The sequence below is a fragment of the Stegodyphus dumicola genome, chromosome 10 (genome assembly GCF_044657685.1).
Source record: "Stegodyphus dumicola isolate Sdum_Otavi_A_Nest chromosome 10, ASM4465768v1".
Lineage (NCBI taxonomy): Eukaryota > Metazoa > Arthropoda > Arachnida > Araneae > Eresidae > Stegodyphus > Stegodyphus dumicola.
The window spans coordinates 44,362,228-44,387,567 of record NC_140777.1 but is presented as its reverse complement, the minus strand read 5'-3'; the positions used below and the strand labels follow the sequence as shown (position 1 = coordinate 44,387,567).

Below are 25,340 nucleotides of genomic sequence, written 5' to 3'. Positions count from 1 at the left end.
TTTTATATATATAAATGTGCATGTGCATGTTTATAGTATAGAGAGTACAATGCAGAAATAGTTTATACTGCTTTGCACAGAAATATGTGCCAACCAAGTATTGGTCTTTCAAAAAAATATCTCTAGACCTTTTTGTTCTTTTTCTTTTTTTACCTTCTCCTGTTGCCCCTTGGCTTATAAGAAGGGCAGATAAAAGAGCATTCTGTTGAACCAGTAAAACTTTGTGGTGAGCTGAAAAAGCCATGACACAAAATAACGAAAACAAGCAAAGCGAGCGCGGGAAATCAATCGAGCCAGAAACCAGCGCGCGAAAGGCGTAGACACATCCACGCATGCGCAAATTTAGCTTCTCTCATTGGCCACAGCTTGGACTCCCGTCTCGCAGGTATGAACGGATGTCCCATATTTTATGCCCTTATGACTATGCCGCTATGCTCTTTATGCCGCCGTCTGAACACAGCTTAACAGGCAGCCACCGTTACCTCCTATGAAGGAACAGTCAATTTTACATCCATGCCTTCTCCAGGATTAGAGCAAGGGCCCTTTGGTATGGCAGTCAGATTCACTAACTAACCACTTTCCCATCTGGGTGGTCTGATGCATTTATTAGATTTTCATATATATCCCAACTTTAAATCCATACACAACAAGGCAGCATTTAAAAGTATCAATTACACATAATAATAAAACTCAGTTTAAAAAATATATTTTTTTGCTATAATAAATCATCTAGGGTTTAATATTTAAATGTTCCAATTTGTATAATTAATGAAACATAATTTATTGCCCTAAAAAAATTACTCATCATCACATCACATGCATTTTTAATTATAAAGCACATTTAGTTATACCTGGTAAAAGTCAAATGGAGATGTTTTTTTAGGAGATAGATAAACTGCATTTCCGGCAGTTTTTCCAAACTTATCACCAGATTCAGTCTCAATCAAAGGTAGCAGAGCACCTATATTATTACCAAAGAAGGAAAAAAATATTGAAACTGAAAATTCATAATTAATATTTGATTGGAATAGAAGAATATGCAATGAATCAACAAAAGTCATATGGTTACAAGTAAATCCTGATACTATTTTTTTTTTATAAAAGTAATATTAACAACTGACACAATAAAACTATATGTCTAATTTTAAATATTTGTTCTACATATGCATAGCTTTGTATAACTGTAAAGGAAAAAAAAAAATCTTTCTTGATATATAAATAGCTGTAAAAGAATAAGAGATACAATACCTAAGGAACAGTCATATTTTATCTCTTCCAATCAAATAATACTTAGGTAATTTTCTAAGGTATCTAAAATTGAGTCCTAATGAACATTTGACCTAGAGGTATGATCTGTTGATTTCTGCCAATTCCCATTCTCTTCCCTCCTTTTCTTTATTGAAATATTAGCTTGTGAAGCAGTCACAATTAAGCATTCACTGTAGTTTCATTTTAGAGGGCATTAAATTAACTGATCACTTATAGCAGAGTGCTTAAAGTTGCCTGCGTTATGGAGAGATACCTTTCTGAAGAACTAAGCAATGTTCATTGAAAATTCGCTAACCTGTACTGATTTATTTTCAGTAAGCACATTTTAAGTACATTTAATCTTCTTTAAATATATTTAATCTTCATGTTATTGATCTAGCAATATGTTAATAACAGGCCAAAAGATGTTAATACAATATGCTAAGAACAGGCCCCTAAAATGAAGACACAATAACACGCCGAACAAATATTAATTCAAAAGTCAAACTCCTGAATTAGTAACAGGCCCTTAACTTGAAAATTTTATAAGTGGCATCTTTGAATATCTTAGTAGAGCTACCCCATGTTATTTTGAGTCACAGTGTGCTGTATAGATAGACTAAAAATCGAAGTTTGTATAGTTATTTTAATTGCATAAGCAACAAAATAATCTCATCCTGAACAGTAACATCTGGCATAAATGAAAAAAATTTTAAATGACACATGAAAATTATTTTCAACATACTGGAATAATCCACTAAAATCCGTATGAAGTAAAAGAAAAGAACATGAATTTTTTAAATCTGAATTATTATACAAATTATTAGACTATACATTTTCTAAATTAATCTCTAGTCTTTTAAATAACTTGTTACAGCTTATGTCTCAGCCGTTTAAAAAGGGGGAACAAAGGACAAACAAATAATAATTGAAATAAACATTTTTAGGAGAAATTGAAGAGTAAGGATTAAGTAAGATTAAATAGAACATGTAAATATATTCATATAAAATAATTATAAAAATTCAAAGATTATATTTTAATAATGAAATAAAAGACAACATTATTTACCACTTAAATCCATTAGGCAACAAAAAAAAATATTTTCAAACCAATTCAAATTATTATAATATTCAAAACAAGAATGTTAATATTAAATCTTAGCATTTGCCAACGACACTGCTTTAGTGGGTAGATCCAGAAAGTATGTCGTAGAATCATTCAGTCTAGTAGAAGCTGAGGCAAGTAAATTAGGCCTAACCATAAATGAAGATAAAGCAAAATTTTTAGAAATTGGCCATAAATCAATTAATCCACCATCACTGACCGTGCACAACTACACTTTTGAAAATGCGGCACAATTCAAATATCTTGGAACTGTTGTCACTGATAATAATGATTTATCAATGGAAATTAATAAATTTGCTACTTTTTGCAAATAGATGCTACCATTAAAAATCAGTTCAAATCTCAATTTGTCTGCTGTAATACTAAAATTAATATATATAAAACCCTGTTATGTCCCCATCATAATACGTGGCTGCATGTTCTGGGCAATGACTAAAATAAATGAAAATAAACTACTGATCTTTGAACGTAAAATATTAAGAAAAATATTTAGCACTGTTTGTGAAAATGGTGTTTGAAGATCAATGTATCAAAAATTTAAACAGCCTGATATTGTTAAGGTCATAAAAAGCCACAGGATTCAATGGCTGGGTCATTTTACATAACTGAATACACAAACTCAGTAAAGCAACTCACATTTACCAAACCTATGGGAGCTAAAAAGCGAGGAAGCCCACCAATTAAGTGGCTTGATGCTGTTGAGGATGACATTAATACCATACATAGAGAAGACTGGAGGAGTATTACCATGAATAGGTCCAGATGTCATAGTCTGACTGAGACAGCCTTTGCCAGCAATAGGCTGTAATGCCTCAGAAAAAGAAGAATGATGATTTTTATTGAAGCAGGGAAATAATATTAACATTCTTGTTTTGGATATTATAATAATTTGAATTGGTTTGAAAATATTTTCTTTTGTTGCCTAATGGATTTAAGTGGTAAATAATGTTGTCTTTTATTTCATTATTAAAATATAATCTTTGAATTTTTATAATTATTTTATATGAATATATTTACATGTTCTATTTAATCTTACTTAATTCTTACTCTTCAATTTCTCCTAAAAATGTTTATTTCAATTATTATTTGTTTGTCCTTTGTTCCCCCTTTTTAAACGGCTGAGACATAAGCTGTAACAAGTTATTTAAAAGACTAGAGATTAATTTAGAAAATGTATAGTTTAATAATTTGTATAATAATTCAAATTAAAAAAATTCATGTTCTTTTCTTTTACTTCATACGAATTTTAGTGGATTATTCCAGTATGTTGAAAATAATTTTCATGTGTCATTTAAAATTTTTTTCATTTATGCCAGATGTTACTGTTCAGGATGAGATTATTTTGTTGCTTATGCAATTAAAATAACTATACAAACTTCGATTTTTAGTCTATCTATACGGCACACCGTGACTCAAAATAACATGGGGTAGCTCTACTAAGATGGTCATACTAATGTCAAAGATGCCACTTATAAAATTTTCAAGTTAAGGGCCTGTTACTAATTCAGGAGTTTGACTTTTGAATTAATATTTGTTCGGCGTGTTATTGTGTCTTATGGTAAATGATTCCTCTATTCATAAGCCCAGCTCTGATAGCCTTTTCCGGGGCCAGATTAAAAAGTAAACAAGACAGAGCATCACCTTGCTGTAGACATATGTTAGTGTAGAAAACTTCAGATAAATCATTACCAAGTTTAACTCTACATTTTACCCTTTTAAGTGTAGCATTAACTTGGTCAGTATTTCAAACTCCTCTGTTGCCTCATATAGTTTCTGATAAATATTGCTGTCATATGCAGCTTTAAAGTCGATAAAAAGACAGCATAAAATCTGTCTCAGGACATGAATTTAATCAGTAGCTGACCTTCCTCTAAGGAATCAACACTGGTTCCATTCAATGACTTTTTCAACATGTGGTAATAACCTCTTGTAAAGAACATTTGAGAAAATTTTAAATATAGTATTCAAAAGAGTAATTCCATGGTAGTTGCAACACTCTTGTCTATCACCTTTTTAAAAGATGGGACAGATGGAGCCCTCATCATATTTAACGGGCATCTGCTCTGATGTCTAAACCCTGCAAACATTAGCATGTATAGTCTTAATCAGATAAGGTTCATCAACCTTCAGCAATTCAGCATTACTCTCATCAGAGCCTATTGATCTGTTTCGATTAAGTTTTCTGATTGCAGATTCAAACTCAAAAAGACTTGGTAATACTGAATATAGAAAAAAATTAAGACCAACTGCAACAATCTCTAACCATATTTAAAAAAAGTCACTGTCAGATAATATCAATTGCATCCTTTGCACTAATGAAAGGAAGGCGACCAACAATAAAGGTAAATTAATAACATAACTTTAAATTTCTTGTAAAGTTCAGCCTTTTTAATGACAATATACACTAATGTGCAAAACTTAAGTGACAATATCATTTTTCAACATGGCTGAAAAGGGCATTTTGCAATCAATGCAATGAAAAACCAACTCAGCAGAAGAGTGATGCATGCATCAGGGAACACAAAACGTGAGGAGTCTGTGCACAGTGCAACACAACTCAAACAGAAGAAAGAAAGGTGCATTTTCAAGCATTCTGAAAGTGAAAGTGAGATTGTTAGGGGCAGTATGGGTACAAGAAAACATCAGGATGTCTTTACACAGTGTAGAATGATTGACAAGCTTGAGAAGGGACATAGTTCAACGTGTGTTGCCCAAGAGTTTGGAACTGAAAAAGTGTTTTTAACAGGCTAGGAAAGCCTTCTAAACAACAGGTACAACTGTAAGAAAGGTGGTGGCGGTTGGCTAAGGAAAACAACAGTGATTGGTGACTGATGTATTGCACTGCAGGTGAAAAGAGATCAAAATCAGGCCAACATTGCTCAGCAGCTGCACATGCCAACCAGATGACAGGTGTCCTGGTTTACTGTGGCCAAATTACTTCATAAAGAAAGCTTATTCATCAGCTGTCTTGAACACTACATATTATTGACAGAATCCCATCAGCAACACCACTTGAAGTGGTGTAGAGAACACAAAGACGTTTTACTGATGAGAGTTGTTTCAATGATTCTCAGTGTCAGCTGATATTGGGAGAAAAAGAGAGGTGTTTTCATCCCATAAACATTCGGGAAAGAGACAGCTGGAGTGGTCCTCACGTGCTTGTTTGGGAGGCATTATGATAAACAGATGGATGATATCCCCATTTTAGACAGAGGTTCACTTACTAGAGATTGTTACTGCAGTGAAGTTATCCTTCCCCTTTTCTGTCTTTTTTGAGGTGCCATTGGTCCCCCTTTTGTTTTTATGGATGAAAATGCACAGCCATACAAGCTTCTGGAAAGTGAGGATATCTACAGAACAGATTGGAGAGCATGCACCCTAATTTAAAGCCAAATGAACATGTGTGGGATACTTTAAGGAGATGCCTGCTAGCACGATCTTACTCTCAGGAGAACATCACAAAATTGAAGCAGATGCCCCTTGAAGAATGGAAATTCTTACCTCAAGAACTGTGTCAGACAATATGGTATTGAGTACCAACAGACAGACACAACCATTACAGTTAGGGAAGGTCATGTTTCTTACTAAGGATCTTTAACTTATCATTCTCCTTCTTGGGCGGACAGTTTCTTGTAAAAGTACAGTTTCTTGTAAAAGTACAATAAAGCCTTTTTCTGCTTGTTTTATATGTGTCCTACTAATGCTTTTGCTACTATACTTTCCTCATCCTTTAAGTACTAACTGTTGTATCTCTGTACTGTTGTATTTCTGTACTGTTGTATCTCTTTACTGTTGTATCTCTGTGGTATGAACTTTGTGTCTCCAAGTTGACTTATGGAATTACAGTCCAAATCAGAAGAGTTGCTTATATTTTGAATATCAGTGTATCATTTACAAATGCAACATTATACACCTAATATTGCATATATTTACCTGAGTGTTCCCCCCTTATAATTTCCTCAGCATATGATTCAAAACTTTAGGTTCTCCTGCATAATTTTAAATTGTTCCCTAAATTTAGAAAATGGAGTGACGGATTCCTGAAATTTCTCAGATTAACACTCTTTGTGTATACAACACATACAAAGTTATTCATTAACCTTTTTAAAATACTTCTAAAGGTCCTTCTTTGGAAGTAATATAATGGTAGGAACCTGGAAATAACTTAAGAAATGGAGCTAACCTCAAAACTGTGAAGTACATGCATGAATCCAACAACACACCTTCTCACTCCCGACAGCCCATTGTAGACATTAATTACAATAGGACACTACACACCCTGATGATACATTCAACAATAATTTTGAATTTTTCTTTAATTTGAACGAAGTCATTTACTGCACTGTTGCTCTTGAGGGCAAATGCACAGATCTGCAATCTGGCAACAATGGACAACGATACACTGCTGTGTAGAATTTTAAACACATTAAAAAAAAAAAAAAAAAAAAAAAACCACCCTTTAGCATGTTTTCTTTTTTTGGTTTCTTTAAAATTTACTCGCATGGACCTTTACTGATAAAAATTTCAAGATTTGAATAATACAACCCAACAAACTTTGTTTGTATGTGCAATCCAAAAGATGGATAGCATCACAAATGAGAAAATAAAAAAAAGATACCACTGAAGACAACACCTGCGAATGAACTCTTTGATACAGAAATACTAATTCATCTATTCATACATGCTTTTTAATTATTCTTTTAACCACTTTCCTCAAAAATCACATACACAGCAAAATTTCTCCCTCTTTCAAAGCAGCAAATTAAATAAAAAGGGGGTAGAATATGTAAGTAAAATAATTCTTCATTCAAAAACTAGATTCATAAAATTTTTAACACTTTTAAATTCTTTTACTGTGGCATTTATATGATTTGTATAATGCTGAAAAAATACAGAAGAATGTAAATAAGTTAAAAGTTTTTAAATACCATACACTTGCTGGTACTCTGATCCAGAAATCAAGTTATATCCTGAAGTTATGTTTCCTAATTGATCACTGCCACCAAACTACAAAATTAAAATAATAATAATAACAACAACAGATACGTAAAAAAATTAAAAAGAGACAAATTCTATCATAAAATTCAAACATACATCCTTCATTTACTAATGCAACTTATGATCTTAAATGATGCTTTGACTGGTCCTGTATTCATTTAAGAACATACTGAAAGAAAGAAATGATATTCTTAAAATTTTAGTTACTATATGAGTAAAATGTTGAATGTGCACCTTCATGGTAAAGCTTTCTGGAAATACAGCACAAATAAATTTCAACTAACATTCAGCAATAACTAATGTAGAAGAATTTAAGATATAAGACTTCCAAGAATTCTTTTATATGTTAAGTATCATCTCTAACAATACTAATAATACAAGGAAATGCATAATTTATGATACAGTGGAAAGTATTAAAGAAGTTCCTGTTCAATATAAAATAGTTTTATTCTACTATTTCTCCTCTCTATTTTTGTTTATAATGAATTATAAAAGTCAAGATGAGTGGAATTATTCTAGATATTGTGAAATAAATGAAGAAACTTCTATTCAATACAAAATAATATCATCCATCTCCTCCCCCATTCCAACTTCCTCTATGATGGAATATAGCCATAAAACATTTCAAAAAATATATATTATGAGACATACACAAAAATATGAAAAAAAAATTATTCAAGAGTTTATATGTATATTTTAAGAGACATTTAAATGCATAAAAGTTTTTTTGGACTATATAGTTGTAGCTTTTTTCCAGTCCAGGCAGGGATATCTTTTGTCCGGGTAAAGTTAAAAAGAGCCAAGAAATTTTTTTTAGCATTCCGCTATAGATTCAAGAACAATTTGGATGGAAGGTTATACATCTGGTCCAGCACTTTTTCCTCTTTTTGTTTAATGGAAGGTTTTGTTAAGTTCAACAAACGTGAATTCACTATTAAAATTCTTGTCATAAGTCAGGCAACCAGCAAGGGGAGAATTTTAAGTTTGCATTCATTGGTATAAGAAGTTTAGCAAACAGAGGTGTAATACTTAGCCAAGGTAGCAGCTTTCTGGGAGTTTCCATGATGAGACTTGCCATTGACAACAAGTGGTTCATTAAACTCATGGGATGACTCAATATTCATTGAAGAAAGGAACCTATAGGCTTGTATGCTGTCTTTTCTAAAATTTAAATTTGCAGTAAAGTTCCTTTCCATTCAGAATAGCTCTCTTGACAATGTCACTGGCATTAGAAAAAATATGTCTTAGAGCCATAACTATATACAGTACAAAGTCCGTAATCCGGACGTCCATTATCCGGATTGATCTATAATCCGGACCTCAAAGGCCACAAACTTTTTTTTGTATGCTTCATGCATGCGCGTAAAGAATTTTTTCATGCATGCGCGTAAAGAATGCGCATGTTGAAAGAAATATTTAATTAAAGTAAACAAATAAATATTAAGTCTTTTTTTTTTTTTTTTTTTTTTTTTTTTTGTAAAATTTGATACCCTTTAAATCATAATTGCTCTTTATTTCATAAATTAGGGTTTCATATTTTTAATTGTATAATTTCTGCATGCCATCTTACCAGATTTAAATTGGTGATCTATAATCCAGAAAAACCCCTAATCCGGAATCATCGAAGTCCCGACGAGTTCGGATTATGGACTTTGTACTGTATATGTCTTAGAGCTATAACATCTGTTTGTGCTTCTATTGAGTCAGCTTTTTTACGGGCCTTTCTCTAACTTTCTCTAGTTGAATCAAATTTTCAGTTCAGAAAGGGCAAATTTTTTTAATTTGAAAATATTAAATTCTTAGACTGATATTTTTAAAAAACAATTCTGATATGTTTAATTAATTATTGATAAACTTTGTTTTAAAATAAAAATAAACAAATTAAGAAAAGCTACTAAGTTTTCAGAGAAACTTTCAAGTGGGGCAAAACTTGTTAGTAAACAATGACAACCCAGTCACCTTTCTCTTATTTATTTAATTTTCCTTTGATACACAGAATAAAATACATATGTTTGTACGTAAATAATTATAAATTTTGTTTGTAAATACAAAATTTGTTTGTATAATGTCTGTGCACTGAAGAAAAATTACTAGAAACTATCTTCATCACAAATGCTCATTGGTCAATGATATTCTATTTTTTCAAATCTTTGAAAAAGATTTCTATCGCATTATAAATTAATTAGCTTAATTTAGAGATTTTTCAAGTAAGTTATTCATGATAGTTTTCAAAAGTAATGAAGTTAATAATAACCTTGGACTTCAAATCTTTGCAACATTTCACAGGCTACCCAAAATTGTTTCAGGGGCTTCCAGTTCAAAACCACTGTCTTAAGACATTCCATAGAACAGCTACAACAGTACAATTCAAGTAGTCAAAAATAACTTTTTTAATCATTGAAGTGTGAATTATAAGAGCTATTTTCATCTGAACAGTCATATAACACACTGGACCTCCTGGAATTCACTCACAAGAATGAGTGTGAACTGCTTGTGAGTGCATTAAATTATCACCAATCATTCTACTTAACAGAAAAATTGTACCCAAAAAAAAAAAAAAAAAAAAAAAAAAAAAAAAAAAAAAAGGAGATTTTGTCTTAAAAGATTTCACAGTTAGAGCTCAGTAAAATGCACAGCTTACAGAGGAATTTTTAGAACATTTGGTGAAATGTCTCTCAGAGCACTGACTTGGAGCTTTTCTGATTCAATTCAATATGCTAGCTCTGAATTCACTCTAGGGTCATATTGCACAGTTGCAAAAATCCTGTATCATAGCTGATGCAACTTACTTGTCATTGCAGAAAGTATGATGAGTAAATTTAAGCTCTCAATATATGAACTGTCAAGCTAATATGTGAAAGCAATATGAATTTGAGTTGACTTCAGAAAGTTACACATTGAGGGCTTCAAGAAACATTAAAAGGGCATTGGTATAAACCCATGCTTAAAGGATTTCTTAAAGTGAAAAAGAAATTGATTTGGCTTTGTTTGGTTGATCATGACAAAGTCATGCTTTGTCATGATCAACCAATCATGACAAAGCATGGCTATATGCCTCGCATGCTTTGCCAAAGGAAAGGATGTCTCCATGGGGGACTTAGACTAAGGAGAACACCCATGTAGCTAGCCAATCTGCTGGGTTTGGAGTTCAGGTGAAACTACCAGTGTTTGGCATCTTTGACTCTTGGCCCTATAATGTATTTTGCAGTAATTGACAAAATAACAGATAATCTTCTTAGTAAAACTTAAATTTTAGTTCATGGAGATAGATAATTTGAATACAATTCTTTAGTGGCAAAGAATTTTCATTCATCTACTACATATACATCTACTAGCTGGTCAAACTTCAGAATTCATTTTAAACATTTCTTACATTGCTGAGCAATGGTTCATCATACAAATATGGCATTGCCACTTCAATAATAAATGTAGTTATTTGTTAAGTAACAAAATATTACAAATTCTCCCCCCTCCCAATAAACTTAATTTATATTTTTATAAAAAACGATAATTTATATTTTTATAAATTAAATTTTACAATTTTTTTTCAAAGCAAAACATAATCAACACAATACATAATTGAAATACTACATATACAGTGAGGAAGAGAAAAGAGAAGAAAATATTTTTTTAATCTATATAGAGAAATAAATTATTTTATCAGGCCAGGGAGTATGACTTAATGCGCCTACATTTTTATGGTTTTTACCACTTCGATGAACGACAGTGCAATTGTATGGTTGTAATACTAGTGCCCATCTCATAAGACAGGGATTTAGACTCGCATTATTTTTTAGCCAAACTAGGGGCTTATGATTGGTCATGATGAAGAATTTGTATGCCCGTCTAAATAACATTGAAGTTTCTTTACAGCAAATATTATGGTGGCGCATTTCTTATCTGTGATAGAGTACCTTTTTTTCAGTTTCTGTAAACTTCTTATTGAGGTATAATACTGGATGTCCATTGTCTCGTTCATCTTTTTGAGCTAAAATGACAGAGTACCTTTGTCATTCTAGAGTACCTCTTTTTCAGTTTCTGCAAAATTCTTACTGAGGTATAATACTGGATGTTCATTGTCTCATTCATCTTTTTGAGCTAAAATGACACCCATACCAGAGTTTGAAGCATCAGTTTGCAAAATAAATGCCTTATTGAAATCAGGGAGTGTAATAGAGGCTTTTGTGGCAGTTTTACTTCTTCAACAACTCGCTCTTGTATGTTTAGTTTTTTTAAAAACTTTCCCTAGACATGCACCTCAACTCCAGAACTTGGCAATTCTGAACTTTTAAGTGAAAATAATTTAATATTGTCAGTTCTTTCTTGTCAGATTGCTTCTTGTGAGATGAACTTTTTTCTTATCTGTTACTTGATTCTCAATGAATATGGTACCATTGAGTATTCTTTATCATGTTTGTGCCTCTTTGCTAAGTTTTCTGATGCATACTTAGATTCTAAACGTATTTTTAATTTCTTAGCTTTAAAAACACCTTCATGAGTTCTTTGATCTGCAGTTAACAAACTGTCAAACACATCTCTGCTTTTTGGAGAAGCAGAAACCGGGGAACTTGTAAGGAAATAATTGCACACACTGTCCATAAAAGGTGAATTACCAGGTGAATAAGGTGAGTCAGCTTCCATATCAATAACTTCAGTTTGCACACCAGCAGGTGAACACTTAGACTGTCGGTCAGATTTCTGTGAAGCATTGACAGAGACTTGACTATTAGGAGGGTGAGTATTGACCAAATTATGCTGAGTTTTAGCACTATTATTTGTTTGTTTCTGTATCAAAGATGTATAGTTCTGCATTTGAACCCTATATTTTTGAGGAATAACAATTAATTCCTTTTCATTTTCATTTTTATCTATTTCTGTCTTCATCAACAACCCGTCTTCTTTTATTTTGAAATTTGTCTTGTTGGAATTTTCATTTTTAGGTTCGCTAAGCAATGAGGCTAGATCTCTGCTTTGATGTTCAGATTCAATTAATTCATTAGAATTAACATTAATTATTTTCTTAATTTCCTTGTCCTCCTCACCAGCTTGCGGTAAAATATCTTCATCACTCTCAATAAATGTTAGTTCTTCTAGTTTCTCCATTTCGGTGTTTCTACTTCGATCTTCATCACGAGATTTTTTTACTTGAGGTCGTGTCAAAACCGCATTTATTCTTTCTAAATTTAAGAATTGTTTATCTTTGAACAACTGAGCAGTTTTGTTACCCAATACGTATCTGCCAGGATCATTTGTAACAACAGTTGCATTTGTCTTTATATGACTAAGTTCACAATTAATTTCAACTTTAGCTAACGGTAGACACACTAAATGGTCATTTAAAAGATATTGTACCCAGACACGCTCTACAGTCATTTTTGAATTATCTATGTATTTTTGTGAAATAACATCTACTGTGGCTCCTGTGTCTCGAAGAATAGGCATTTCATACCCATTAATAAAACCATTAATTATATATATATATATATGTCTCTAACAAATCATCATTTGAAAATACGCAATTTATCTTTTCATTTGGTTTTAAGCGAGGGCATTGAGGCTTAAAATGTTCGTATGATCCGCACTCGAAACAACATGGTTGATATCTTTTGTCATATAACTATTCTTGGTTTTTGTTTTGGAAATGATTTCTTTGTCGATGATCTTTCTGGTATTTTGAATCATCAAAATGAGGCAGATGCTCTATTTTTTTTACAAAATTATCATAGCAAGGTTTAAATTATTTTTTGTTATTTTTTTCAGTCTGACTGACAGAAAATTTCAGTTTTATTGTTTTTCTCACATCTTTAAAATTTTCAATTTTCTTGACTATCTCAGTAGGTGAAATTATGGTTGTCCATTCATCCACAAATGTTTGAAATCAGGAGAAGTACGCTTTTTAATTTGATCAACCAGCATGAGATCTTTCAGCTGTTCAAAAGTTTTAATGTTTAATCCGTTAAGCCATCCTTCTAAATAATTCTTTAATTCATAGTAGAAATCATACCACGTACTTTCAGTAGATTTTAGGTGTTTATTAAATAGTTGTTAAAATTTTTCCGCACTCAATTTAAATTATTGTAACAGTAAAGTTTTTACATAGTCATACTTTTTCGTGTCCTCTTCTGGTTTTTTCTAGGAATAAGCTGAACAATATCAGGAGACAGCAATGAAATAAGTTGAGCCACTTGATTTTCAGCAAGTATATTCCTCATTTTAGCTTGACGCTCAAATAACACCAGAAATAAACTTATTTCATCTTCTTTAGGGTTGAAACGTGGCATGACATTGTTAATTCTGATTTTTAAAGGCTGCTCAGGTAGCTCCGTAGTTCCTACCGGCTGCACTCTTGCAGTCATTGCTTCCAATTAAAGTTTCTGTAGCTCAAAAGCTCTAATTTACCCTTCTCTTTTGCATTCTTCTTTTCTTTCTCTTTCTTCTCTAATTGCAGCCAGTAGTTCTCGAGTAAAATCCTCATCATAAGTGGGATTTTCAGTAATCAATTTATGCAACTGAGCAATCTTAAATTCAGGTCTCACAGTTAAACCTAACTCTTCTGCCAGAACTTTTAAATCCTGTTTTTTACTCCTAGCTAAGAATTACATGTTAAACAAGTTACCTTTAATTAGATTTCCTTAAATTTGAATCTTACAAATCGTACTCTTATTAAAAATACAGAATTTCTGGCGAGACTTAATTTATCAAATATGACATTCACACTAGCCAATTGGAGATAATTATTTAAACAACTTTGCCAGTTTGGCACAAAATAAAATAACACTATGCCAGGTTGACGTTTTAACTCACTATTCACAAGCCTCATTGGCTATAACTATATAAACACCTTTGCCAGTTAGACAATACAATGGAATTTTACCTACGTCAGTTTGACGATTTTACTATCTATCTCCATGCCTGGTTAGCGATTAAAAAAAAATTTTTTTTGCCAGTTTGGCAATACAGTTTAACTGTAATACGTCGGGATGGCGTTACTATACACCACATGCCTGGATGGCGAGAACTAAGAAAAGACTTTTGCTAATTTGGCAGCACAATCAAATCACACTACGTCAGTTTGACGTTACTACGTGTTTTCCACACGCCTGCTTGGCAACAAATTCAAACACACAGCTAGCAGTTCTTTTTTTAATAAATGCTGTAATGGCTTATACATGTCAATTATCATCATAAAAATTCAATACAGTCAAAAGTCGTTAATTCGGACACCCATAATCCAGACCTCAAAGCCATAAACTTTCTGCGCATGAATTGCGTTGACGCATGTAATTTATGAAATAAAGAGCAATTATGATCTAAAGGATATCAAAATTTACAAGAAAAAAAAAAAAAAAAAAAGAGCTTAATATTTATTTGTTTACTTTGTTAAACATTTCTTTCATTGTAAGTTGTTTAAGTTGCTTCATTTTTTGTGCTAATAATTTCTCTTTAATTCTATATAAACAGACATAATTTCTTGTTCAAAGTTCCACTGCTCAAGTCCTGTGATTGCTGTGTCAAGAATACCGACTAACTTGTCAATCGGAATTTTTTCGTTTTCAATAACCTCTCTGTCACTTTCTTCACTATTGGAAGCAGTATCAGAAGATACCGCTTCCGATTGTAGATCCTTTCGCAGCTCCAGAATTGGAAACTCTTTTCTGACATAATCGAAAGTTCAAGCTTAATTTTTATAAAATTGCTCTAACAGTCTGCAAAAAACAATCCAATTAGAAGATTAAGGAACAGCACAATCTGCAACATTAACTGAAATGCCTTAGAATCAGTAAAGATAATTTTAGCCTAGCTTATACTGTCCATTATACATTAAACGTGCATGCGTAGAGCATACAAAAAAAAAGTTTGTGGCTTTGAGGTTCGGATTATAGATCATTCCTGATAATGGACGTCCGGATTACGGACTTTGTACTGTAACAAAATATTACAGCCCCTAGTTAGCTAAAACCTCAAGCAAAACAATGTTTGAATGAATTTTAAAAACTGTTGCCTGATAAACTTTCTTGATGGAACACAGAACAGCTTGATATAAAAGAATGCAAGCAATGAAAAGTTTGACCTGCTTCTCACATCATACACTTCTAATAATTATGAAACACTGAAGAAAAGACTGGATGATGCACATGCATAACTGTTTACATGGTAATGGTTATATTATTAATGATAAATGTGTGTGTGTGATTATAGCAAAGCCTCGAGAGCTATCTGCCTAAGGGAATGGATGCCTTCGTGGAGGACTTTCTAAGGGAAACTGGCTCATATACATGTTACACATGGGAAAACCATGAAAACTCCCCTGCAGCCAGCCCGTTCGCAGGATTCGAACCTCGGACCGAACTACCAGTGTTCAGCGACTTTATCACTCGGCTGCTGGTGGGCCCTAATGATAATAAATGCAACAGTAACATAACAATAAATTGAAAAAAAAAAAAAAAAAAAACACTATGGTCTTCTAATAATGTACCAGTACAGTAGAAGTTCAGAAATCTGCAAAGCTCAAGATTATGCAGATTTCAAGACAGAAGAGATACATCATAATATTCAAACTAAGAGTTCAAAATAAATAAGGCAAATTAGATAAAATTTATTATATGCGTTATATATATATATATATATATATATATATATTATATTATTCATTTATATTAGTGATTACAAGGATATTTAAAATATATTATTAAAGCATAAAATATTTCATTCTTTTTACATGTTTCAAACATTTTTCTGATATAGGTTTGTTTTAAAACTTTAGGGTGCTCTAGAGTAAGTTTCTTTCTGTAAATTATGTAGAGTCATAATCTCTTGCTCTGTGACACAGCTCTGTTGTTCTAAAAATTTTAAGGTATTTTTACCATGTTCCAAACCTTCATTAAAAGATATTTTCTCACTTCTATCAAATTCACTATCTATGTCGGTGCTAGAATCGCTTTCTTGCTGTGCCGAGTTCAAAACAGAGACAGCGATTTCATCAACAGTCATCTGATATGCCAGTGTTGGCTCTTCATCCATTCGATGATATCTTCTTCTTGCAAGCTCATTTATTCTTTCTTTCAAATATAAGCATTAAAGCAATTCTCTTGTTTTAACCCATGCTGCACTGACATTGATAATTCACTGTCGTCATTCTCAGTTTAAATAAACAGAGAAGACGACCATACATTACGACAGGCATTTACTAATATTGTTTGGGAAACAGAATTGCATGATTATATGCTAACAAATAAATGCAGTCTTTGATGGTTATTATTATTTTTTTTTATAATCATAAAGTAAAATAGAATGGTCACTTGAAAGAATTTTTTTCAGAAACTTTTGATTTATAGTGGCCTTTAATACTGCATTATGCCCTGGACCATTCGTTGGATCAATTATGTAGCATTTGGGGGCAAAAAAAGGGCCATGACATTATCACATGTTAAAATGGTTGCATCTGGATGTGTAGAGCAGTTGTCTAAATTTAGCAAAATTTTGCAATTTGATGGTCACCCCACACTGTTACAATGCCTTCATCTCTTAAGAGAAATGCTCAATGAACCATTCAGTCAAAAGTTGTTTTGTGAACTAGGAGTTTTCATTATTCCTGTAAACCACAGGTAAGGATTTTACTCCTTTCAGAGCTCTTGGATTGGTGCTCTGACCCACTACCACTGGTTTACATTTGTAAGTTTCAGCTGCATTGCTGCATACTAAAATAGTAATTATTTCTTTAGCTTCTTTCACCTCTGACAGTGCACTTTCTTCGCTTGTCACAAATGTCTTTCTTGGCTAACATCGCCAAAAAAAGTCGTCTCGTCCATATTAAAAAGCTGTTCTGTAATCTGGGCTAAGATTTTCTTCTGCCACTAACACAGAAAATTCATCAATAAATTATTCTGCAACATCTTTATCTGCTGAAAGATTTTTTCCACATGTTTTTAGATAATGCATACAGTGTCTCTGCTTAAATCTGTTCAGCCAACCACTGCTGAAATAGCATGGCTCCTCTATTTTTTAATCAGCATGAATCTGCTTTTCCTTTTCTCTTAGGAAGCAGTCCTGGAAATTTGTACCTCATCATTCTGCCACTGCCAGAACCCCTCGTACAAGATAGCATCAAGGTTGCTGATTTTGCCTCATGCATTTCTGGTTTTGGATTCCGGTGTTAGAATGTTGCTGTAAAATTTTAACATCTTTTCTTTATTTTTCTGTATATCATACACAGTCTGTGTCGCAATTCCACCCGATTCTGCTATAAACCAAGAAGTAGTGTCTGCCTTCATCTTTTGCAGAACTTCACTTTTTGCATTATCATCAATGCAACGTGTTTATGTTTTTCAGCATTGTAAACAGTAAAATCATTAATGCATTTCTTATCTGTCATTGTATTAAGAAGAGCTGAAATTAAAAATATTTTTAATTTATCTGCAAAATATCTAGATAAAAAACGACAACATTAAATAATCTCGTGAAACAATAAAGCTCAGAAAATACAACAACATGAATCGTGAACTTGAAAGAAATGTTGAGTGAATCATCGGCTTTTTTACCTCGATGCAAATTGGAGCAAAAAAAGTTTTACCTTGATGTTAATAATTTGGTATTTCCATTATGACTAATTATTATTTGGTAATTATGACATCATTATTCACTAAATATTTTTTTCAGTATTTCGTTCTCCATGTTGCGATTTCGAGAACCTGAAGAAATTGGATGTTTATATTTTGAGAGGCAACGTGAATTTCAGGTCGGCGGATTTTCGTTATTTTACTGTATTATATGCATATATTTATATCTTAAACTGGAAGTACAACAAATCTCTTAAAATTCTTAAATCTCTCCTACTCTAGATTTCATGCTATTTTGGATTTGAAGAAATATGATAGCAGCAGTTATCATTAGCCACCTCAGGGACATTATAATATGAGTTACTGCATTTTTAAAACAGTGTTGCCAATGAAAAATCTATCATTTAGTCCTGAGTGACCCAGCCGTTTGGATCTACACACAAAGAAATGTATTTGAACAGCTTCTATAGCTAAATTCGCACAATTATTTACATTAGTTTCTGCAATAATTTAAATCATAAACTAATATATAACAAATGGCAAAACATCTCATGAGCAGTGATTATGCCACTCAGGGAATTAAAGTCTGATTCTATGTACTTGAATATTTAACAAAGGTAACCTGCTCATGTAATATATAGTATTATTTTAAATCATTTTAATTAACAGACATCAGTATAAATACTTTTAAAAGAAAAAGAAAAATACTTAAATAACTATAAAATATAGCATCTTAAAAAACACAAGTTTTGATATCCTTCATTAACATTATTAGAAATTATATTTATACAAGTAGCTTTGAAATGCTTTCTGCATTCAGTAAAAATAATTTTGTGGTAGTAATAGCAAATTTAATTATATTATTTGAATTATAGCTAATAAAATGCAGCATTCTTAGATGTAATTGATTATTTAAATATTAAAACTTAGTCTTTCAAAGCTTTTCTACGAAATTTATTCTAGCTAATAAAATGCAAAGATTTTCTATAAAATTTAAACTCACCTGGAATCTACAGTTAAAATTTTTAAATAAATAAAGCCAATCATAGGATTGGAAAACTTGATAACTGAACTCGGAAAAGTTTATTCCAGCTCCACTCTCCATTCTGCTTCGCACACTAAGATGAAAAAAGATTTTAAAAATTAATAAAAACAAGCATAATTATTCAAGCCAATAAAAATAAGATACATTTATATAAGTGCAATTGGAACATATTTAATATTTATATTTGAAAATACAGAAGCAAAATGTTTGCATACTTGCCAACTTTCGACAATCAAAATTCAGATTTTTCTCAACAACAAAAAGATTTTTTAAATGATAAAAAATGTTAGTTTTAATAATGAATTAACTTTAAATAGTTTTGTACTGTTAGCATACTGTTAGTAATGCAAACAGTACAAAAATACCTACATTAAAAAAAATATTATTTGCATCTTTTTAACAAATAAATAAATAAATATAAATAAAATAATAATAATAATAATAATTTAATCAGTTTTTGTTCAAATGCTACAAACAGTGGCAGATTTTGCTTTCATTAAGAACATAGCAACTGCTATGTAGGCCTGCTTTTGCTAATAAAAGTTTTTTGAATATGTTATTACTAATATCAGTCCTTGTTTTGCAACAACACTGAGAATCCCTTTCACTCTGCATTACTTTAAATCTAAATTTAGTCCTTGTTTTGCAACAACACTGAGTATCCTTTTCACTCTGCATTACTTTAGTCTGTCAGGACGGCCGACATTATTCTAGACAGTTCACTATACTTTAAAATTCCATCAGCACCTTTCAGTTTTCTTATTGTAAACAGCAAAACTGTGACTGTGATTTACCAGTTGCAACATCAATATCATCATTTTTCATGACTAAATGAAGAAAAACTGGAAACATATTAAAAAAAATATCATATATCAGAAAGAGATGCATTTGATAGAGAAGGAGCACCTGCAACAATCTAGCACGTAAAGTCACTTCATAGTTGACTGGAAATTTATGTATTATGGAATCACATACATGGCAGAAGTAGCTTCTAACATGAAAATAAAACTTATTTTTATCTTCCTCTGAAAGTTCTTCACTGCTTTGTTAGTTGCACCCCCTATTACCAAATCTTCATCTTTCTTTTGATTTTCTATTTCACCATAAATCACATCATATATAGAATTAGAAGACAAAACAAAGATTGGTTTTACAAACTTTGATAAAATGTCTTTAAACAGATAATATAATCATTGATTGCAAAACATGAATTAATAAAATTCAGCTTTGCATAACTCTGTTAGGAACATTAAATGATAGCGGAATGAATTGTACAAAAAAGCTTTCTTAAGGTCTGAAGACAAAAATATAAAGATTTGTTTTTCACAAGATAAACTTATAGTAATCGGAGAATGTTTCCCTTGTTGAGTAATTTTTTTATTTTGAGAAAAATTTGTATTAGGCTTTATGCTTGTATTTTATAGTATTAGTTTGAGAACTGCCAATTAAATTGTTTACTAATGCAGAAATTACTTTTATTTTTCTCAAACCTATTTTCAACAATGAAAGTAGTAACTACATCTCTATTTACTCTAGGTATTTTATAATTTACAACAGAGTCTGGTTGATCTTTACATTATGGTAACTTGGCGATTTTTTGGTGAAAATTTGGCAACCAACTCTCCTACAGCAACCCTCTATTTTTTTTTCCCCGCCGCCATTTTGTCTTCACGAAGTAAAGACATGTTTCTTTTGTTCTTATCTACTGAACACTTCTTCCAACAATCTACTAGCCGAATTACACTTATGCTAGAAATTTTATCAAACAAAACCGCTTAATCATGACAAATATTCACTGCAAAATTGGGAAAAAGTGCACAATACCATACTCCTTACGCGTTTTTCAAAATAACACATACACATAAACCATGTACACGCCGACTTATTTTTACTTAAAAAAACATCCCAGAATTGCACAAAAATGGCATTGCGCACACTCTTCACTATATCCATGTACACTGCTTTTTTCTCATAAATTAGAAAAATTTCACGAAAATACATGACAATTTTCTCAATCTTTAAACCCGGTAAAAAGAACATATATAAAATTACCTGATCGCGAAAAAGTATTTACCCTTTCCAAATATGAACATTTCCACATATAAAATAAATAAAATATCCAAAAACTTTTACCTCTAAATCATCTATTACATTATACACGTCACCAACGAATTCATACCGCAAGCATTACAAATACTTAGTATCAAATATTTAAATTATTTCCATGCACGTTTATTTCAACTTAAAAGTATACCAAATTCCTACAAACATAAAATTCACAAAATAACTATCATTTCATTAAAATATAATTAAATTCAAAAACACTACTTAAAATATAAATGAGCACATACATTAAATTAATAAAAATTACCTTACAATCCTAATTACTTTAAACTAAATCATTGCGAACAACAATTTTCCCAATAATACCAAATTCCTTTCCACCTTACATTTAGAACAATGCATAAAAATAATATCCTCAAATAATTAAAAATACTAACTTACCTACTCTTCTTCAGAATCTTGATTACGTGGCGGATACACTTTTCTAATTCATTCAATAAAATTATTGAAAGATTTTTTCTGCGAATTTTTCCTCCATACTTCCTCCGCTAAATAAAAAGCAAACTTCTCTTTATCACAATGCCTAAATACCCATTTCGAATTCACTTTAGTTAGGGCCATGGGATCCAAAAATTAAACAACACTGTTTCACATAACACAGAATAAAGCTAAATACAAAATTTCCACATTTTTTCCCGATTTCCCCCCTTTTCCGATTAAAGAACCGTAATTCGTCCATTAATATCACATGACATATCCCATGATCTCTCATTTCCCTCATGCAAAATAATGTGTAATCAGAACTAAGTACTGCTCACATTATTACCAAAGTCCCAGGTAGTAACCTTTATCGCCTCCAAAATGTCGCCAAACTACCAGTTACCATATTGTAAAGATCAACCCAGAGTCTTTTCTTAACTTTATTGAGAAGCATTTACTTCTTTACAAAATGCAATCTTGCATTTTTTAAAGTGGGTTCCATTGATTGAGAATTCTAGATTAACATTTCTTCAAAGATAGCCAGCATATTTCAAATTTTTTCTTATTTCAGTATTATGCAGCTGTTTGAATTGTTTCAGTTTTTTCTTCCTTTAAAACTCCTTTCAAGATATTAACAAATACCAACAATGTGTTAATCCACACTTAGTGGTAAAGAGCTGCTAAATTTAAGGCGACAGGTGCATTTCATAATTTACAAATCTGAATTTTCCTTTTTTAATATAGCTGCAACACCAGTCTGCAAGCCTAGCATTATTGGTGCATTATCGGCACCAAGTGCTAAGCAATTATCCAGAGGAATTGCATTTTCTTTTACAGTTTTAATAATTAGCTGTGCTATTTTAAAGCTTGTTGAATGCCTAAAGAGGAGACAGAAAGTAAACTACACTCAACTTCTGAAGACACTGGATTAAAAAAAAGAAACAACAACTGGATACAGTTTTGAATCAGTATTATTGCTTCCATCCATAGAGAGGCAGAATGGAACTGTTTTATGATCAATAATTGAAGATTTATTTTTCACACCCATTTCTTTAAAAACTGCAGCCATTTTGGTCCTTGCACTTGAGTATTTCTTAGCAGCGGATAAAACCAATCTTGTTATCAGGAAATATTTTCCTAAATACAGCTGCAGCCTGATCTGATGTATTCAATGGCAGGTTGTGCATCAGTAAAAAGGCAGACAACAGACATTCCTACATTAATAACTTTTTAGTCCTTTGTTTCCACAAAAAAAAAAAAAAAAAAAAAAAAATTATTTTTCGTTTTTTTTTTTTTAATAGAACTCATGTTGTCCTTATGTTTTTCTGTAAACATGTTTGAGAACATCGGCCCTTTCACCATGCAAAATCGAACAATCGCAATGACAAATGGTACACATTGCAAATGTATTACATATTACATTATATATGAGTAAATAATAGGAGGAAAGTTACTTGTATACGATTTTTACAAAGTACATGAGTATTTTAACTTTTTTGCATATATAACTAAAAGAAAAGATCGTAATTTCTTCAATCACTTCTCGAAAGCACATGCACTCACACCACTCAGTGGTATGATGAGTGGTATGAAACAACAACCTCTATCTTGCTTTATGCGCATTGCCTAATATATGCCAGATGACATGCAAAGGTGTTCGATGCTCGCTGGAGAACTAGAATGTTTTCGGATACATATGCTCTCACTCACAAAGCAGAAGCGCGCCATAATTTCTAACTCCCTATACGTTTCTTTGGTTTTCTTTTTATATGTAATACAGAAAAACACTAAGTGCGTTCAGATGCGCTAAATTACTCCTTTCGATGCAAAAAATGAAGTATTAAGCATACCTAAATGAAAATCGTGAGAAATTTTAATAGTAAGAGAAAGTTGGGATAAATATGTTGTAAATTGGGTTGGCAGGAGAACGGTCAGAAATCAGGAGAGTTGGCAACTCTGTGTGTATAAAAAACACATAACTTAACTGGAAATTTAGGATTATCATCATTCGTAAAATAATTTCAGAAAAGAACAAACAAATGTAGTTACTTAAGCAAAAGAATTCAGCTACAATTAAACAGAATAAATCTGAAAAACATGAAATATAGAATAATATGATAAAAAGCACTGATGAAAAATCTACAGTAGTTTAAGAAAACAGTTTTTGCCATGGAACAAAACTATACTTACATAAGATCAAGTGCATAGCTATTTTAATCTTACATAACTTGTTCATTTAATTGTTAGGGGACTAGTCCTTTCCCCACCAAAGAGAAAGAAAAATTTGGCACTTTGTAATTTATTGAAGAATTTTTACATGTTGTTTAATCAAACTTTCTCAATATGGAAAAATGAAACTTTAAATCCTAATTAAGATTTTATAGATTATAGAGATATTTTCTAAGAGAATGCACTTTCTTTGACTCATTTTTGCTACATTTAATTGAATGTATTGGCTATCTATTGCCTTGTTTCATTTACTCCCCAAATTTGGAAATTTACATTAAATTCTCTAATTCAAATTTTTTTTTAGCTTACAAGCAAAAATATTTACTGAATATTAAGCTTATTAAATGGAATGAATTGGGATACCCTGTTTCTAATTACAGATTTGCTATCAGGATAAGCAATGCCTGTTCAAGCTAAAATAAAAACATTAATTACCCATTTAGATATGTAGCTATTTTTCATTTTGTTCTCATTCAACAATTACATACATAAAAATATTTTTAAAAAATTTTTCATTCCATTCCCTTCAACATTTTCTCTTAAAATCTGGTTTGAATTTGTCTTTATAAATACTGTATATACTTAAACTAAATGAAATGAAAGAAATATATCATGAAAATCATCATTTAATTAAAATGAATTAGGGAAGGAAGTTTTAAATACTTGAATTTCACAAAACACAAAAAAGATACCAGATTAAAAAAAAAAAAATAAAAGCCTCCTCTCCTTTTGTCTTCATCCAATTTTTCTCAATTCTAATTTAAATAATTATTAGATATTTTTACTCAGCTTTTGGAAATAATTGATATCCAGCAGAAGCTTTAAAAAAGTAAAAAAGAGCACTTGATTTTGGAACTGGATCACTTCGTAACAGCCTCGAGTGAACTTATTGGATAGAACCTGCATTCCTTATTGCATAGAACCTGCATTTAGAATTTATCAGTGTTAACTTTGAAAGAATCTTGTTCTTTTATACTTGCTTTATATTAAGAAGATGCTTGAAAAATATAAAAATTTTAAATTCCTATTCAAATACTATTGAGAAAATGAAGCTAAAGATTAAGAGTTTATCTTCATTATATATATATTAAATATAGTCCTATAAAACCCGTAATATTAATTTGTTTTTCATTAAATGCAGATTTTAAATTTTGCTTTACATCAATAGCTTTTGTATAGTAATATCTCGTCCTTTCTTTTTCTTATTTTCCCATGAAGGTATTTGAGATCTGGAAATTAGTGAAAGTCTTAGGATTCAGATTAGAGAAAATTTAGGATACATCCTGTTTCAAAATATAGTGGATGGAATATACAGCATTTTTATTTTTATCTCTGAGGGGATGAATTTTGCACAGGATGCTGTTATTTACATGTTTAAACATGCATGTCAACCTAATTGTAAACAATCAATTAATGTTCTCTTTTTTTTCTAATTAAATTTCAATCTTATATTTTCCACTGCAAAAATATATGTACTGTATAACAGTAATTATCTTTGTCTATAAAGACAAAGGAAAAATCTGTATTATCTTAAATAAATCGAATAGAGAAATATGTTAAGCTTAAGAGTTACCTTTATTAAATTGAATCATTA

At 31.3% G+C, this 25,340-nt stretch overlaps 1 protein-coding gene across 1 annotated transcript in view; it reads right to left on the bottom strand.

Moving 5' to 3' along the window:
* The window catches only part of TyrRS-m (Tyrosine--tRNA ligase, mitochondrial), a 107,790-nt gene that overhangs the window by 42,829 nt on the left and 39,621 nt on the right, over window positions 1–25,340 (bottom strand). The window contains exons 6-8 of the mRNA XM_085824907.1: window positions 18,932–19,046; window positions 7,303–7,381; window positions 852–961 (exon numbers count right to left, since the gene is read on the bottom strand). Coding sequence (XP_085681033.1) covers window positions 852–961; window positions 7,303–7,381; window positions 18,932–19,046 — 304 coding nt within the window. The remainder of the gene's footprint in view (window positions 1–851; window positions 962–7,302; window positions 7,382–18,931; window positions 19,047–25,340) is intronic.